At 42.2% G+C, this 19,722-nt stretch overlaps 1 protein-coding gene across 1 annotated transcript in view; it reads left to right on the top strand.

Moving 5' to 3' along the window:
* The first annotated feature begins 9,405 nt into the window (after positions 1 to 9,405).
* Positions 9,406 to 19,722, top strand: part of Ulk2 (unc-51 like autophagy activating kinase 2) — a 79,424-nt gene continuing 69,107 nt past the window's right edge. Inside the window, exons 1-3 of the mRNA XM_052194429.1 lie at positions 9,406 to 9,971; positions 11,027 to 11,119; positions 13,319 to 13,360. Coding sequence (XP_052050389.1) covers positions 9,882 to 9,971; positions 11,027 to 11,119; positions 13,319 to 13,360 — 225 coding nt within the window. The 5' untranslated portion in view covers positions 9,406 to 9,881. The remainder of the gene's footprint in view (positions 9,972 to 11,026; positions 11,120 to 13,318; positions 13,361 to 19,722) is intronic.

The following is a 19,722-nucleotide window of genomic DNA, read 5'->3' on the forward strand; positions in this document are numbered from 1 at the left end:
CTCTGTGAGTTTGAGGCCAGCCTGGTCTACATAGTGAGTTCCAGGTCAGGCCAGAACTACATAGTGAGACCCTGTCTTGGAAACAAGCAAACAAAACAACAAAATACTAGGTCAGCTAATGAAGTAGTTAATAGCTAATAACATAAGGGAAGATGTTAATAGCTTAACATTCAGATTTCAGAGATAGAGATCATTCTGGATTGTGCTTTCTTTGTGGTTCTTTTTTTTTTTTTTTAAAACGAGTTCTAGTAGAAGCTAAATTATCCATGTGTAAAATCTGCTGTTACACTTACAATGTATGCACCTAGCTTATCATTTAATGTGTATCTTATATGTATTCTGTTATTGTTATATTTTGCTAGGCTGATTACAAATTTTGGTGGAATCACTCAAATGTAAAAACAAGGAGCAGTGAAAAGAAAAATGTTCTTTTTCTCAAAGCGTTTGCCCCCTCGGGTATACTTAATTAGCTTATTTTGTTGTAATACTGATGACTACTTGTACTTTGCTAAGGCCACATTCTTTATTAAAAAAAAAAATTCAGTTACAGACTTATTTTTCAAGAACACAAGGATTGGGTTGAACTTTTTATGTATTTTTATTTAAAATTTTAATTAGCATACACAGCATTAGGTTTGATTATAGGTTTTTTTTAAGCAAAATTTCTACTGATTTTCTTTCCCTCTTCCCCCCATTCCTTTTCTCCCTCCCACATACTTTAATTTTAGCATTTAAAGGCTAGTTCTTGTTTTGGCTCCTAGGCTGGCCTTGAATGCCATAGACCTAAGCAAGTCTCTTGCCTTAATCTCTAGCAGGTGTGACTACAGGAGGTTCACACTACAACTTTCTGGCTCAAAGGGGGTTCTTTTTTTCAGGGGAGGAGGGGGCATGTGAAAAGTCCAAATTCCTTATTAGTATTGAAGACAGTCTCTAGACCTTAAACTAGGTATCTTCTCTTTTTAATCCTATAGCTACTGCCCTTGCACAGAGTTATGTTTACAATTGAGAAGGTTTTCCCATTGTTGTGTATGGTGGTGCTCACCTCTAATCCCAGCATCCAGTAGGCTCAAGATGATTAAAGATTTGAGACCAGCCTGGGCTACATACATAGAGAGGTCTTTTGCAAAAAAGGAAATGTTGAGGTTGTCCTGCTTCTGCCTCCCAAGTGCTGAAATTACAGGTGCCAGCAGGCCCATCTAGGATACAACAATACTGTTAAGTCTCTCCCTTCAGGGAGCTTATTCTCTATTACAGAAGCAGACCATAAATGGGAGAAGGGTTTCAGAAAATGGTACACGTGATCTTAACCCAGACATCAAGAAGTGGTAGAATGAAATAAATATAAGCTGGTTTAAGTACTAAGGACAAAGCTAAGTGTGGGGTGGGAGAGGATAAGTGTAAAAGGAAGGACTTGGTTTTAGGACAGTGACCAGGGCTAGCCAGGCTAACAAGGTGGCATGAACCTTGGAAGAGGCGGCTTCTGCTCACTCCAAACAGGACATCTCAGGTCAAAGGAATGGTTCATGCAAAGGCCTCCAGGCAGGACTTGTAGCTCAGGGTCAGAGCCAAATGGAACAGAGGGAACTGTGATTGGAGACACTACAGAGAAAATGGGCCAGATCCTGTAGGGTCTCTGAGCTTTGACTTCTCCCCTGGGAGAAGTGAGAATGCTTTGGGGGGGAGGGGCATGCAAGCAACAACATAACCTCAGTTACTTGGGTGAAGGGTTTCTTTTAAAAAGCCATCTTAGGTTCAAAGCAAAGCTGAGCAGAAAAATACATAAAATTGGAGCTTGCTCAATAGTTAGAGCACTGACTAGTCTATGCAATGCTCTAGGGATGCCCAGCACTGGGAAGACTAGAAAGAATTCCTGTATTGTCCCTGCCCAGGCAGCCTTATCAGGTCGGAATCTACCACCCCCCCCCAACACACACACGGACGGGGTGGGGGGCGAGGGAGAGATGCTATATTGGTTGTGCCCTGTGAACATACTTGCACACCTAGTCACCAGCTTCATAGTCTGGATTGTAACAAAGACTGAAGTGATTTCTTTTTCCCACAAATAGATAACTGGGTTTTTCAAACACCCCTTCTAGTTTATCTTTTAAACAGTTGAATGTTCACTCTTGAATCAATAAATTGGCCCTCTGGATCATGTCTATGTGTCACAGCCTCTGTGTCCTGCTATGACTTGCTCTTATCAGAAAAGACTGGAACCAACTTCTCCTGGTGGCCCTTCAAGCCTGTGTTTGCAGGATGCCTCACACAGAGTTCAATTCTGCTCCTCTTGTTTATCTGTCTTTGGTGCTGGGGATGGTGCCAGGGCCTTGCACAGCTGGCCAGCTGTTCGGACACAGAACTACAGTCTAGCCCCTCCCCCCTTCAGCACTGAGATGACCCACTTAGTTTCTGTCCTTGCTGCCAGTAGGCTTTCCTGTTTCCTTCATAGGAGGCTGGCCACACCTGTGCTTTCTCTTAGAGAGGTAAGATGGCTTCTGTGCACTGTGATTCTGACCTCTATCAAGAAATATGAGACAGAATAGACTGCAACCTGTGGTGAAGATGGAACACTTAACTTCCTCTTGAGTTGGGCAAAGACTAGATCAGCAGTTCTTCTTACAGTGGGGAAAATAGGGAAATGTTTCTTCATGTTGCCAGTTACACAACTATAAATAAATCCTGATTAGCCACTAGGCTTGCACTAGGAGAGAAGCTTTTAGAATAAGAGAATAAGATTATGGCCTGGCTTGGTGACATATACCTTTGATCCCAGCACTCAGGAGGCAGAGAGGCAAGGGGATCTCTAAGTTTAAGGCCAACCTGGTCTACCTTGGGAGTTCCAGAGCCAAGGCTATATAGTGAGACCTGCCTCAACACACATGGGAGACTGGGTGGGGAGGGAAGCACAAAACAACAAAAAAGAAAATAGTTACTCAATAGATTCCCTTTAAAAGCAAAGACAGTACAAGCCTCACTGTGTGCATGGATGTGTTTGTTCTCGAATTTACCTTCAATTTGATTTTGAAAAAAATGTCTCTAGTCCATGCTGGCCTCAAACTTATTTTGCTATCAACTCCCAAATTCAGAGGTACAGGTGTGCTCCACCAGACTAACATCCTTTAAAAAAAAAAGTATTATTAGGACTACTAGATTCTATCACCCAGTGTTTCTCCGGTCAGCAGACTCTCTTCTCTTCCACCAGTAGCCTCAGCATTATCTCTACAGGTGACACAGGCCCAAAGAGGAAAGGAAATTCAAAGCCAACCTGGGCTACAACATGAGTTTGAGGACAGCCTGGGCTATATAGGAAGACCAGGTCTTCAGGTTGGAATGACCTACACAATAAATACAAGCGAAAGAAATGTAGAGGAAGTCTGAATGGACAGCTTATCAGCTGCCCTTGCAATTAGAAATGATGCACTCAACAGCTTAGAGCTGTCTGTAACTCTAGCTGACACCTTCATACAGAATACATATACATGCAGGCAAAACACTGACGTATGTGAACAAGTTTGAAAGAAATGCTATTCTGTAAAAGTAGGCAAGTGGCAGCCAAGACAGAGCAATGCTTTGGCACAAGGAAGTGTTATATATGGATTTCCCCTTATGTCAACATTAAAAAAAAAAAAAAACTTGGGTCTAGAGAGTCAGTGGTTGAGAGCACTAGCGGCTCTTCCCAAGGACTCAGGTCCAATTTCCTGTACTCATATGGTAGCTCACAATTGTCTGTAACTTCAGTTCCAGGAGATTTGACACCCTCACATGGGTATGAATGGAGGCAAAACACCAATGCACATAAAACCATATGCATGAGGGCTAAGATTTCTCTCAACTTAGTGATTGTTGTTGCTGCACAAAGGAAACTTAGGGAAAACTGGAACTGGTGATTTCTCCTGGTTTGGTTGGGTCCAGGTTCCTGCCAAGGGGCCAGGAAGTTCACCAATCACTTTTTTTTGTTTGTTTTTATTTTTGTTTTTTTTTCCCCCAGACAGAGTTTCCCTGTATAGTTCTGGCTGTTCTGGAACTTACACTGTAGACCAGGCTGGCCTCAAACTCTGAAATCCACCTGCCTCTGCCTCCCAAGTGCTGGGATTAAAGGCGTGCGCCACCACTGCCTGGCCACTAATCACTTTTTTTACACCCTCATCTCAGATATAGACACAATAAAAAAAAGGCAGGTTATCTGTCTATACTGCTATGAAGATATATTTTATTTCACTGAACCCCTGGCATTATCTTGGGGCCTTCAGGATTCCTCAAAATCCACAAGTTGAAAACCATTGTGCTAGCCAACTGTGGCAGTGATTATATTTAAAGCCTTTCTGAAGTCTCAGTCAAATGACTAAGTGACTATCAGCTTACCAATGTGTAAGTGTGTGTTGTGTTATATATATATACATGTATATGCTGTGTGTGGCTCATGTTTGTATAGATGCTATGTATATGTGGTATGTATAGTGTTCATGTGTGTATGGATGTGGTATGTGTGTATATGTGTACATGTGTGTACATGTGTGTATGTGGTATGTATGGTATATATGCATGTATGTGTATATGTGTATGCATGTGTACATATGTGGTATGTATGATATGGGTATATATGTGTGCATGTGGTATGTGTATATATATGGCATGCATATATATGTGGTATATGTATATGTGGTATGTATGTATGTGTGGTATATGTATGTGTGGTATATTTAAGTATATGTATATATGTGTATGTTATGCATGTATATGTGCATGTGTGATGCTGGGGATAAAATCTAGGGCTTCATAGTTCCTAGACAAAAGTGTAAGCACTAAGCTTCAATCTTAGGTTTGGTAAGTGTAAATAATTGTCTTAATGCTGATTGTTAAATCTGAGTATATCTAATTTTACATATGACCTTTTTTTGTAGCCACTTGAATTTTATGATTATGCCAGGCACTGAGGCACATACCTTTAATCCCAGCACTCAGGAGACAGAGGCAGGAGGAGCTCTGTGAGTTTGAGGCCACCTTAGTCTATAAAGTGGGTTTCAGGACAGCCGTGGATATTAAAATAACATATCTTTGGGTTATTGAGATTATCTTACTATGTAGCCCTGGGTAGCCTGGATCATATAACCTTCCTGCCTTAGTCTCATGAGTACTGTGATTATAAGTGTATACCACCACCTCACTCTCCACAGTTGTGGGTGTGCGTGTGCACGCATGTGCATGTGTACCTGTGTAGTGTATCTCCCAGGCAGACAGGTGGATCTCTACATATCAAGTTCCAGAACAGCCAGGACTACATTAGAGTGATCCTATCTAAAAAAAAAGAAAGACAAAAGAAAAGAAAAAACCAAAACCAACAAAATAAACATTTATTGTGAAATAATAGACACGGCATGGTAATGTTGGAAAATTACAGACTGCACTGGGAGTTTTCCAGTTGGCATGATAACCTTAGAGATGTTCTGTCCAGGCTCCCCTTAAGAGGAAGGAGCTGCCACACAATTGGGCTGTGGTTACTAGTTTCTTCAGGCCCTCAACATTGGGTAGCAGCTGCCTCCATCCATTAGATGGGCTCAGTGCTGGAAAACTCCTGGTTTGGTTTGGTTTGGTTTGGTTTGGTTTTTCAAGACTGGGTTTCTCTGTGTGGCCCAGGCTGTCCTGGAACTCACTCTGTAGACCAGGCTGGCCTGGAACTCTTAAGTTTGGCCTGCTTCTGTCTTCCAATGCTGGGACTAAGAATGTGCACCACCATACACAGTTAGCTCCTGATTTTTGGCTTTGGAATTTTCTGCTAGGGAGTCTCTTAAGTGGTCAAACCAGTAATGTGTTTGACCTCCGTTCATTCCTGTGTATAAGCCTTCCTGGTCAGTGTCTGATTTCAGAGAACTAAACCAAGGGTTCCCTTGGGTCATTTCACTACATCTTTGTTTTATAAGAGAAAGCACATGTATAGATATCTGTGGGTGTGCTAAAAATTGATCCTAGGGTATATTATGCATGCTAGATAAGTGCACTTACACGTGTTATACCCCAAGAGTTATTTAGCTTTTGTTTTTCAGACAGTGTTTCTCTGTGTAGCCCTGGCTGTCCTGGAACTCACTCTGTGGACCAGGCTGGTCTCAAACTCAGAAATCTGCCTATCTCTGCCCCCTGCCCCAAGTGCTGTGATTAAAGGCGTGCACATAAACCCTCTCCCTAGCTGCTTTATTCTTTTTAAACTAAGCAATAACATGCATAATCTTTTAATTATAAATCTTTTTCTCCCTACAAATAGTAATTCTTTTAATTAAACTTGTACAATATCCCTTAAAAGCCATATCTCAAGCCAAAATGCACAAATAACATTAAAAAGGCAGAGCATTCTATTGTAGACTTCTGCATGAATAATTGTTTAAACTGATAATGAAAGTTAGAACTTGCCAGGGAAGTGGTGGCACACACCTTTAATCCCAACACTTGGGAGGCAAAGGCAGGCGGATTTCTGAGTTCGAGGCCAGCCTGGTCTACAGAGTGAGTTCCAGGACAGCCAGGGCTACACAGAGAAACCCTGTCTCGAAAAACCAAAAAAACACCAACAAAAAGAAAAGAAAGTTAGGACTACCTGGCATCTTTGGACAAGGTGTACATATCTCAAGGGAGTGGGGAGTATATGCATGTGAGCATGGAGCCTCAAAGAAGACATTAGATCCCCAGAGCTGGACTTGGGAGCCACCTGATGTAGATGCTTAAGCCAAACTCAGATCCTCTGCAAGGACAGTATATATGTTCTTAATGGTCAAACCTAGCCCCCTTACAAGACTTAACCTTCAAATGGTTTCTTGCCCTCTGAATCTTCACTTCCGGTTAGAGCATCTTAAAACCATCAGAGAAGCTGTATTTGATTGATGCTGAACACAGAAACCCACAACTGGCCAAGATTGAGAGACATTGGGATTGTTCAGCCCAGAATAGAACATATACATGGCACCCCTCCACCAAAGACCAGGGGATCATTGCAGTATGGAGTCAGAGAGGGTAGATGATTACAGGGAAACAGTATCTTCTGGACACAACAGAGCAGCTGCACATATAGACCTGTGATAGCAAACACAAGATCTATGCAAGCCCAAGCAAGACCAAATCCCAGTGTGGAGAGGGGAGTTGGCTGTACATGAAATCCTACTTCTAGAAAGGGGTATGTGCATATTCATCATTGTCTACCACAAAGACCCCCATTTTGAGAGTATGAGAAAGGAGGGTGCTATAGCCTGGATAGAGTTTGTTCCTTCTAGAACTCACAGCTCCCTTCTCCTCCCCCCCCTCTTCCTCCTGGTCCCAAGCCCAGGAAACCTAAACCCCACCTGTGTCTCCCCGCCTATTAGCTGTTGACATGTTTGTTTACAAATCAGAATTAACTTGAAGTCCCTCAGTATCTTATGTACAGACAAACAGTTTTGGGGGACCCAAGTTAGCATTAGAATTCAAGCAGCATTTGGCCAGTTCACTACAGGTTTGTCCTCAGGAACAGACAAATCCATTCCTGAGGTGACTAGGTTAATAAGTTGCCTTCTGGGTGGGTCTGCTATAAAAGGTGCTGGGGGTGTGGGGAAGGCCTGTGAGATGGCTCACCAGATAGGCTAAAGGTGACCAACCTCACCAAGGCTGCCTACCTGAGTTCCACCCCCAGGTTCCACACAGTGGAGGGAAAAACCTGACTCCTGCAAGTTATCCTCTGACCTTCACAAACCTGCAAGTTATCCTCTGACCTCCACAAAAGGGAGCAAAAGCACACACAATAAATACCTGTCTTTTAAAAGGTGGTTAGGGGTTGGAGCACTTGCTTAGCATGTATGAGGTCCTGGGTCTGATCTTCCACACCCAGGAGAGAAAAAGGATTCCAGCTAGCCTAGGCCCCTCAGTACTTCCTGGATCTCATCTGAGGATGCCTTCTGATGCCTTGTGCCACTTCAGGACTCTGTCAGCAAGAAAGTTATCACCAGATACAACCCTCCAATGTGGACAAGACCCACAACTAAAAAGAAAAAAAAAATTCTAATTCACTGCTATGGCTTGGATGGCTTGAATGTGTTCCCCAACGTTTCTTGTACTGGATGCTTGGTCCTCAGTGTGGTAAGATGTGAGTGGAATTGAGAGACCATGACACTGGTTCAAGAGTGAGTGGAAGGAGTAACACTGGTCCCGTCTCAGTCTCTGGCTTCTTTGCCCTGTGATCTCTCTCTGTCCCATAGTCCCTAGTGAAGCCTTTCTTCATGAGCTCCTTGCCAGAACAGCTTTTCTGTTTGGGGTGTCAGCCTCCAAAATTGTGAGCTACATAAATCTCATTTCTTTATAAGGTGCCAAGCCTGGAGCATTCTGTTCTAGCAATGGAAAAATGGACTTACAGAGTCTGGGTTAATATTTTGTTTTTAGGAACAGAGAATGGACTAGAGACATTGCTTTCAGATTCCTGACCTGTTTCAAAGCTGGACATTTTTAGGGCCTCTACCTGGTTATCAAGATGAGTTTCAGAGGGCTGGCTGCAGCACTGGCTATTCTTCCAGGGGACTCGGGTTTGATTCTTAGTACCTACACTGTGGCTCACAGCCATCTGTAATTCCACTCTCAGGAGATCGACACTGTGATCTGGCCTGTGCAGACATCAGGTGCACCTGTGATGCACATATATGCAGACAAAACACCTATACACATAAAAGTAAAATCAGAGAGAGAGACAGACAGACAGACAGACAGACAGACAAGTGTTTCAGGGGGGCGATGAAATTGACAGCAACATCCCCAAACCTGAACACACACTTAGGTATGACGTCATACATATTGTTTACCATGGTTTTGTAATGCTTTCTTGAGCAAAAGTTAATTATCATTTTTCACCTGAACAATCAGAGAAGAAAATAAAAAACCTGAGGCAAACTGGTAGTTCACTGGTGTGAAGAAGGTTCTCCTTAGAAAGGAGGCTCTGAGCCTCCCTCAGAAGTCTAGAGACCACCTCCACCCCCCACCCGAAGGCGCGGGTCCCAATCACGCCCTATCCCTTTGGTAGGCTGTCCAGCAGCTTGCAGTCTGGATTTGAAAGGCGCCCCGGAGTTTTTGTCTTCAGCGACTGCACCGCCTCAGCGATTCCCCCCGGCCGGAGTTCAAGATCCGCCCCTTAGAGGGCGGCTCCGGGTCAGGGCGTGGCGGGCTCCAGCTAGCCGCCGCCGGCGCCGAGCCTGCCGCCCGTTCCTAAGCAGCAGAGGCCTCCCCCCCTCGCCAAATCGCTCCAGTGACTGCAGACTCGCCCAGGTGCCTGGCGCCGCGTCCCGGGGCGCGCACTCTTTTTCTCGGCGGAGGGAGCAGAACCGGGGCGCATCGTCCTACAAGACGCGCTGACGTCGCACTGGGCGGGTAGTCGGCGCGGAGCGGCCGGCGCGCGCGCGTGCGTTAGGTGCTCCCGCGAAGCTGGCAGAAGCCGCCGCCGCGGCTGTGCGGGTTCTAGGGCGGCGGCCGCTCCACAGCAGCGCCGCGGGCGCAACAAGCCGAGGCAGCCGCACCTGCGGGAATGGCGCGGCCCCGGCCCTGCACCGCTGTCGGGCGCGCGGGTAGCTCCGGGTACGCCCAGTGACGGTGGCGGTGCCCTCGGCCGGGCAGCGCCCAGACCACTTTGCCAGAGCCCCGCGGCCGACGGCGGCCCGGGCCATGAGGAGCGGCCGGACCCAGGCCTCGCTGACCCCGGCTCCGCGCGGCGGCCCGTCCCGTTTCCGCTCCGGCCTCTCGGCATGAGTGTCCGTCCAGGCCCGGGGCCGTGGCTGCCCCCGTCCCGCCGCCCGCGGGCGCGCTTGGGGCCCTCGGGCCCGCGGTGCTGATCCCGGCTCTCCGCCTCGCCTGCCCACCCGAGCGCTCTATGTCCCGGGGGCGCGGCCATGGAGGTGGTGGGCGACTTCGAGTACAGCAAGCGGGACCTCGTGGGACACGGGGCCTTCGCTGTGGTCTTCCGGGGGCGGCACCGCCAGGTGAGCGCCGCCCGCCCGCTGTCTAGTGCGAAGCCGGGAAGCCGGCGCCCTGGGCCGGCCTGCCTTTGTGCTTGCTGTCACTGTCGCAGGGTTTGTTTTGGAGGCCAGAGCCGCTAGGCTGAGCTCCACCTACCGACGGGCGCAGAGCCACTGAGGTTCTTCCCTAAGAGTGTGCTGGGTAACCAAAGTGCGCCCGGGGACCTGCTACACGGAGAAGCCACTGGTCCCGAGGCGACTAGGACTCTAGTGCTTGCACAGTGTACTGTGCTCGTCCAGGTTGCGGGTTGGTGGACCTTTGTCCCTTCTCCCCCGCCCCGGGCTTTCCAGAGCTTGTCACCTTTACTGTGGATAATTGCACACCCAGCGGAAAACTGGCACGTTTCCCGTTAGTCTGAACCTTTCTCAGACTAGGAGGTATCTCTTTCCTCTGTGTCTGGGGGTGTCCCGTAGTATCACTCCCCTTTTTGAGTTAGGTGAACTCGAAGTGGCAAAGATAGTTGGACCCTAATCTAATAATACAAAATAGATGCAAATTCAAGCCTCAATTTTTTTCAAGCCACTGTTTCGCAAGTAGGTCACACCAGGTTATAGAATCTAAAGAATTTAAGAAGGCACATTGGGACTGGAAATTATAAAAAAAGAAAAAAAGCTTTGCTTATTCTGTTTGTTTTGGGAGAGCCTTTTAAAAGGTACTGTCTATTTCTTATTCATTGCGAAATAACTTAAAATTCAAGAAAAAAAAATAAAAGCAGTGTAATCCAGCCAGGATAACTTTTCATTGAACTGTATCACTTCCCAAGCTTATTTCTCCATAACTCCTATGCAACTGTAACCTTTTTTTCAGCTGATCCTATATGGTCTTTGTATTTACTACTTTTAATGGTTGTGCTGTAGGACATTGTATTGTGTTGTTTATGAATTGAGGTCTTTGTCATGTTTCCCCAGTACCATATATACATTGAGTGGCTAAAAATATATTTACACCTAATAAGCTTTTATTGTAGAGTTGTTTCTGTGTTATAATTTTCAGGCATAACATTGTTTTTCCTTTTTAGAAAACTGATTGGGAGGTGGCTATTAAAAGTATTAATAAAAAGAACTTGTCAAAATCACAAATTCTGCTTGGAAAGGAAATAAAAATCTTAAAGGTATGCTATTTTAGAATACTATCACATTCTGAGTTAAAAGTTACCCTGAGTTAAAAAGAGCATGTTATAACATTCTTCGAAGTTTGGTAGTTGGATTAAAGTTTGGTAATTTTTAGTTGCTGTTCATTTTTGCATGCTGTTTTTGTTTTTGTTGTTGTTTTGAATTGAGTATTCTGAAGCTATTTTCAAAGATTTGTTCATTTGTTTACTTTGAGACAGAGTCTTGTTATCTGACCTCGGTTGACTTCAAACTCTGGGCTGGCCCCAAACTCAGAGATTTGCCAGCCTATGCTTCTGGAGTGCTAGGAAAGATTTATTTATTTATTTATTTATTTATTTATTTATTTATTTATTTAGGTTTTTCATGGCCAGGTTTCTCTGTAGTACCGGCTGGCCTCAAACTCGGAGATCTTGCCTGCCTTTGCCTCCGAGTGCAGGGATCAAAGGTGTGTGCTACCACCACTGCCAAGCTGGAAAGATTTATTTTGTGTATGTGTGGAGATGTGCACATGATACAGTGTCCAATGGAGGCCTTTGGAGCCCCTGGAGCCTAGTGTAGGTGTGAGGAGCTGAACTTCTTTGCAAGAGCATCAAGTGCTCTTAGCCATTGAGCAATCTCCGCAACCCTCTTTGAGGTTGTTTTTAAGAATAGATGTTTGTGACTCTTGGTCAAACAGAGGGATTCTATGAAGACTGATTTTTAACTTCTTATGATTTCTTGTAGTTACTGTGCTGTTGTTTGGATGCCAGGCAGATACAGTTGATATTTTGTTGTTTTCTGCTGACATCTTTATCATATACCTATACCCTTAAGTGTTTGGGGAGGAACAAGAGAACTTGGTGTGCCTTTTTTCCCCCATATAAGAGAAAGTTTTATTTATTTATTTTGGTTTTTTGAGACAGGGTTTCTCTGTGTAACCGCCCTGGCTCTCCTGGAACTTTATAGACCAGGCTGACCTTGAATTCACAGAGATCTGCCTCTGCCCCTCTACCCCTCTGCCCCTCTGCCTCTAGAATGCTGAAATTAAAGGAATATGCTACCACTGCCCAGCTGGAAGTTACTTTTTAATAGTTAGTTATTTTGGATTTATTTATTTTATTGCTTTATGTGTATAAGTGTTTCTATCTGCATGCATGTATGTATGTATGTACCTGGTGCCTAGGGAGACCAGAAGACATTTATGTGTTGGGTCCCCTTGGCCTGGAGGTACAGACATTTGTGAGCTGCCACGTTGGTTCTGGCAATAGAACCCAAGTCCTCTGTAAGAGAAATGAGTATCCTTAACTGCTGAGACAAATCCCTAGCTCCAGAAGAAAGTTCATTTTTAGATCAGTTCACAGCCTGTAGAATCATCAAAGTGAGATGCTTTCAAGAGGAAAATGGAAGAGCTTGTGGTCAAAGAAATTTGGTAAACTTTGTTTACTGAATATTTGTACAGTTACAAACATCTGGCTCACTAAAGAAAGGGCAGGGAAGTTTTCTACTGGTTTTGTGTATTTAACCCAGTGATTCCCATACTGATTTGATCATGGAAACATCATTTAAGAATTGCTTTCCTCAAAAGTATTCTGTGGTGGATTTTTGGTAAGAATTACAGTTCTTGGGATGGGAGGACCTGGGCACCACTGAAGATCATAAAAGTTCTTTGAGCTATGAATTACATTTCAGGCAGAAAATGGTTTCTAAAGGCAAACAGTAAAGACTAGTAGATAGTCTCCAATCATATTAATTATGGCATTTGTTTGACAAACAAGAATACTCCTTAGAAATAGCTGCTTTTTCAGAGCACCCTGGTTCAGTTGCCAGCACCCACATGGCAGCTCACAGCTAACTGTGCATAACTTTAGTTCCAGGAGCACTGGAACTAAACAAGTTCTGGCCTCTTCTGGCCTCTGCACCCATGGTGGACAGATAGTCAAGCAGGTAAGAACACACACACACACACACACATGTTAACAGATAGACAAGGTAGACCATTTTTAAAAAAACCGGTGGTAAAAAAAAAATTTAGGTCTCAGGTAAAGTCTGATCAGACACATTTATTTTTGTTCTGTAATAGACTGACTTTTCTAAGCCATTAGTAAAGGTGTCATATGCTACAGGTACTATGTACATGTATAGAAGTGAGTTTTAGCTGCAGAGTAGAATATAGTATCAGATTATATAATAATGTTTTAAATTCTTTATTTTCTTACCAGGAACTTCAGCATGAAAATATCGTAGCACTCTATGATGTTCAGGTACTTTATTTTGTATTTTCTTTTAAAGTTTAAATTTTTAAAAAGTTTCTTTCGTGTGAATTTAAGTGAATTTTAATGGAAATTTAAAGCTTCCTTAATTTGTGTCAAAAAATATACAATTTGAATTACATTAAAATGTTTTTATTTTTAATTTTTTAATTTTTAAAATTGCATTTATTTGGGCTGGAGAGATTGCTCAGTGGTTAGGAGCACCGACTGCTCTTCCAAAGGACCCAGGTTTGATTCCCAGCACCCACAGGGAGGCTCACAACTGTCTGTAACTCCAGTCCCAAGGGATCCAGTGCCACCTTCTAGCCTCCCTAGACACCAGGCTTGCATATGGCATGCAGACAAAATTTCAGGCAAAACACCCATATACATAAAATGAATAAATACGTTTTTTAAATTGCATTTATTTATTTTGTGTCTGTATGTACGTATTGTATGTGTGAATGCATGCTGGAGTGTAGGTGGGGGGTAGTGTGTGTGTGTATGTGTGTGTGAGAGAGAGAGAGATTATGTGTGTGTGTGTGTGTGTGTGTGTGTATGTGTATGTATGTGTGTGAGAGCGAATGCATGCTGTACTGTACGTGTGAAAGTCAAAGGGTCCAAGAAATTGAAGTTAGGTCTTCAGTCTTAGCTTCTACTCTAAGAGCCATCTTGTTAGCTACAAGAATTTTTTTTTTTAAAGATTTATTTATTTATTATATGTAGGTACACTGTAGCTGTCTTCAGACACCAGAAGAGGGCATCAGATCTCTTTAAGGATGGTTGTGAGCCACCATGTGGGTGCTGGGATTTGAACTCATGGGCTCTAGAAGAGGAGTCAGTGCTCTTAACCGCTGAGCCATCTCTCCAGCCCAAGAATTTTTTTTTAATTGCATATAGCCATAGGATAAAATAAATAATGAGTTGCATGCATAATGTATTAACAATTGCAGATACACTGTGGGGTGATATTACTTTAGTGTTATTTGTAGTTGATATCAAATCTTATATTTCTTTAGTAAATGTAAAGGCTGTTGTGGACTACTTAAAAACCTTTGTGTAAAAATCTTTTTTTTCTTTATAAAAGCAGCATTTGTAAATCATAGAAGTAAAGTAGAAGAAAATAAAATTAATGAAAAGGCTTTTGTACACATTTACTCCGTGTGTGTGTGTGTGTGTGTGTGTGTGTGTGTGTGTGTGTGTGTGTGTGTACAAGTTTGTGTTTGTACAATGATCAGCATGATATATGCTTGAACTGTGTTTTATTTAGATAGGGAATCTGGATTCTAAGGTTAGTTTTTTGTTTGCTTTTTTGAGGCAGAGTCTAAAGTCATCCGAGGCAAACTTTGTAGTCAAAATCATTCTTGGAAATCTTTTCAGGAGATGTACTTTGGAGAGAAGTAGAGCTTTCTGATGAAGTAGTTGGCCTGACATCTAGAGCCTATATGGTGCTTTTTGAAAAGGTCCTGGATTACATCTTAGAGCCTGCCTGGCTAGCATGTTGCGTGTGAGAGCACAGGGACAGAATAGCTTGTTCTTAAAATACCAGCTCCAGGGAAGACCAGTGCTTATAGTCTGCCTCTCTGTCTCCTGTCTTAATTCATCTGGACAGTTGAATTCCATTACAGTAAATGGACGGTTAGATGATTCTGTTTTGTTTCTAGTAAAAAACTTTTCTATCTGTTCTTTAAATTATTCAGGTGCATTTGTCGTGCAAGTCTTTTGAGTAGATGCCATGTGCCAGTCATTACTCTGAGTCTAGAGTTAAAACAATGGATAAGATCTTGATCTTCTATGCTTGCGTGCTCACCTGCCAGATCACATCACGAGATATTTAACTAGACCTGTTTTATCAGAAGTTTATGGTTTTCCTTTTTATAGAAATGAGAATAATATATCCATTCTGAAAATGTCTTTGATTTTGGGATTTGGAATGTCTAGCTCAAATACCATGAACAGTGTTACAAATTTTGATTATAGAGTATGACTGTTCTCCCCTCTATCCCCCAAAAATCAGCAATATAAACTCCCATGCACAAAAAATATGAATATCAGTATGACTAAACATAATTCACTTCTTCATTCGTAAAGTTCAAAGCAATATAGAAAGAAAGGGCAAACAAAATTTCTCAAGTCAAACTAAATTCATATTACCACCCCTAACTGCAGTGTCCATTTTCCTCAGAGATTTTGGTGTAGTTGTCTCCTGTGGACAGAGGGCACGGGGTGGTGCAGGCTGGTGCCCTGTACACAAACTGTTAAATGATATGGACACCTCGGTTAGCATTCTTAGAGGGTTAGAAAACCCTGGCAACCAAAACAGATTTGCTTGTACTTAGATGTTTTTTCTCAGAAAGGAAAATCATTTTTTTTAGTACAGGTTTTGATTGTGGAATAAACTATCATTAGAAGAAATATAAACAAAATCAAAGTTTTCAGTCTATGAATTAAAGGTGGCTGCTTAGAAAATTCTTTATTACCCATTTTGTACTCTTAGAACTAAGGTATAAGCCAGGCGGTGGTGGCGCACACCTGTAATTCCAGCACTCTGGGAGGCAGAGACAGGCGATTTCTGAGTTCTAGGCCAGCCTAGTCTACAAAGTGAGTTCCAAGACAGCCAGGTCTATACAGAGAAACCCTGTCTTGGGGGGAAAAAAACAAAACAAAACAGAACAAAACAAAAAAGAACTAAGGTATAAAACTTAAGTATAGCCTTTGGCTACCAGGTAAACAGTCTTAGCCTAATGGTTTAAATTGCTTCTTTGATTCTGTTTGTTTGTAAAGGGGGAAATATGTTTACAGACTAATAAAATACTTTATATAAACAGGAGTGCCACTGTTTTTATAATCTTCATTTTTGGTTTTACTGACCTTCATTTTTGGAGAGCTGTGTAAAGTTTATAAGCATATGTGTATATGTATATATGCTTATAAGCATATATGCTGTTTCTGTTTAAAATATTTTTATATTATCTCTTGTATGTGAGGTGTTGTGGTGGGCCTATTGTGGTCTAAGGACAGCCTTCAGGAGTTGGTTCACTTCTGCCTCCGTGTGGATCTCAGAGACTGAACTCAGGTTGTCAGGCTCAGGGACAGGCACCGTTACCCACTGAGCCCTCTCCCTGTCCTGCATATGTTCTTTCATTCATCTGCTTACGTTCCATCCTGCCCTTACCCCTGGTGCTGGCATTTAGACATAGACTTAGCGTGGATGATCTGCCCTCATTCTAAACTGACGACTTGCCACATCTTGTAGTTTAGATGACACTTATCAGGAACATATTTCCCTATAATTATGTTCAACCCATCAACATTGTCAGAGTGACAAATTAGAAAACAAATGACAGTTCTCAGTTGTAAACATTGTTTGGTGTATTTCTTTTAGAAATTTATAAATAAAACAGGTTAATCCTTAGTTTTTATACCTTTAACTTTGAGAATTTATTAACAGTTTTTGTACAGAAATACAATATGTGCCTATCAAGTGCCTTCCCTCCCCATTTCTCTGAATATCTGTTTCTGCCTATATGTTTCTGTCTGTCTGTCTGTCTCTTTCTGTCTGTCTCTGCCTCTCTCTCTCTCTCTCTCTCTCTCTCTGTTTCTGTCTCTCCCTCTCTGTCTGTCTCTGTGTCTCTCCTCCAAGGTTTCTGACCTAGTCCTCATGAGATAGGCAAGGCCACTTCCCTAGGTAGCAGGGGAGCCCTGCCTGCTGTGCTTCTCCCTGTGATGAACTCATGTCCTACAACTTGGAAGGTTTACCTTTTTTTTTTAAAAGTCTTCTCCTGTTGCTCTGGAACTTATTATATGCACTAAGCTGGCCTTGAAGTCACAGAGATTCAGCTGCCTCTGTCTCCCTAGTGCTGGGACTAATTACCATGTCTGGTTAGGGTTCCTGACTTTCTTGAACTGGAATTAGTTGTTCAAAATATTTATCGTGTTGTCCTCTGAAAAGGTTATACCAGTTTATTTTAACAGTAGGACACCTCTTTACACACAAACTTAATAAAATCTCATTAGGAGAAAAATACCTGAAGTTCATAACAGAATTACTTCATAATTGTTAGTAAATAGATCATCTTGTTATACTTGCCTTTTGTTGTTTCTTCTCCGACTTTACCCAGTGCTGCTTCTGGTACATTTATTGCTAATTTCTTTGTGATCAGTACTTTTTGAGCCAGTTAGTACAGATTATAGTAGAGAGCAAAGAAGTGGTTCTTGCTGATGGGTTTGGTGTGGAAGGTGACATTAAGCAAACCGTTGCTAGTTGTAAGCATACGAAAGGCTGTGAAGAAATGGTGCAGAGCTTTGAAGGAAACAATGTGAAGATGTCAGGGTGGGGATAGGGAAGGCTCTCTGAAGAAATTATTTGACAGATGGGTGGTAAGGCTAGATCAGGAGTTGGTGAGAGAACAGCATGTAAGCATCCCAAGGAGTTCCCCTGTGAAGGCCGTAGAAAGGAAGAATTACTGAGCTGTTGGACTTGAGAATCAAGGAGAGGGCTTTCAAGGTCAGATAAGAGAATGGGAACTGGTGATGCTGGAGATGTAGAAGGAGCCAGGTGGCCTGATCGCTTTAAAGTTTTCATTTAGATATATTAATGTGCATGAATGTTTTGCCTGCATGTATGTTTGTGTACCACGTGCATGCCTGGTGATTTGTGGAAGTCAGAAAAGGGTGTCAGATACTCTGGAACTGGAGTTAGGGATTGTTATCCTACAGAGGGTATTGGGAGTTGAATTCCAGTCTTCTGCAAGGACAAGTGCTTTTAAATACTGAACTATCTCTCCAACCCATGATATTTACTTTAAGGACAGCTCATAAGCAGGAGAATAAAATTATGTCTTTCTTTCAGACATAAATCGTGAATAATCTGAGCCTGCTATAGATAGAGTACCCTTACCTTCATAAATAATCAATTCTTGATAATTTTTAGCATAACAAAAACAAAATGCATTATTTAGTAGATGGTGTAGGCAAAGCTGAAAAATACAAAGTTAAAAATCCCATTTACTTTCATTTTTTAAAAAAAATTGCCAGGTGAATTAAAGGCATCAAAAGGTGCATATCAATAACACATAATACAGGGATCTCAGTTGTGGCAAACATGAAGCCATTTTCTTCCACTGCAAGCATGCATTTGTGACTTTTGAAAACAAGCAGAGAGTGAATGAAGTGGGAAAAATTAGGAGAGCACTTGGAAGGGACTGTGGTAAGGGATATCAGGGAATGTTACCGGTGTTGATCTGAACGATGCACATTTGTTATAATTAATTGAGTTGTATGGTTAAATAAGACTGTTAATGTATGGAAAATGTATGTATTAAATGCAGAAAAGGGTGGTTGGCATTTATAGTTTGAAAAAATACTTATTATACAAAAGTAAATTTTTGTTTTTAAGCTAACCCAGACTATGATTGGTTGTTATTTGTAGCCAGGAATAATGTAAGAGTCCTGAATGTAAGGAACATAGATTATTGTTTTTACAGCAATCTCCTTTAAGATCTTGCCCATGTGAACACTATTACCCTTGCCACTATAATGGGCATGATTGTACCCTATAGGGTACTCTGAGATTGTCCAATGCCCAGTAACCCCAAAGGAAATAACACAAAGGATTATAGGAATGACATGATTTTTCTTTTTTCCTGTGAGATAGTCTATAGAAGTTGCCTGCAAGTTGGAGAATGAATTAAGCAATGTAGCAAAGCCATATGTAGTGGTATCCATCTTTAATTTCAACACTGAAGTCAGAGGCAAATGGATCTCTGGGAGTTTGAGACCTCATAGATCCAGGAGAGCCATTGCTGTATAGAGTGACCCTGTCTCAAGACAAATGTTACAGAGGAACTGGAAGATTAGGTTTTAGGGACCATAAGTTTTTCTTTTAATCTTTGTTAGTAAATTGGTTTCTGCTGCTTCTGTATCTTACTGTATTTTCTCCATTTCTGGTCTGAGTTATATAAATTCTGCTACAGAGAACCACTTGGTCCTGCTGTTCAAGTTGTAAAGAACTTACTTTTTAAAAAATTAAGTAATAGACCCTTAGTGGAAAAAACAATTCAACCTGTCTAACAATATAAAGCAAAACCAGATTGTTTGTTCTTGTATCATTTACTTCTAGAAGAAACCTCTGGTATGTCTTATATATAACTTTTTCTTTCTTATCTTTATTTTACTTTATGTGTATGTTTGCTTACATTGCATGTGTGTATATCACATGTGTGCCTGGTGGTGGTAGTCAGAAGAAGGTGTCAGATCCCTTGGAACTGGAGTTATATATAGGTTATATGTGTGTGCTGAGAACCAAACCTCTGCAAGAGCAACAAGTGCTCTTAATCAATGAGCCATCTCTTCAGTCCCTGCTTTTTCCTTTT

The sequence above is a fragment of the Apodemus sylvaticus genome, chromosome 10, assembly GCF_947179515.1.
Source record: "Apodemus sylvaticus chromosome 10, mApoSyl1.1, whole genome shotgun sequence".
Taxonomy (NCBI): domain Eukaryota; kingdom Metazoa; phylum Chordata; class Mammalia; order Rodentia; family Muridae; genus Apodemus; species Apodemus sylvaticus.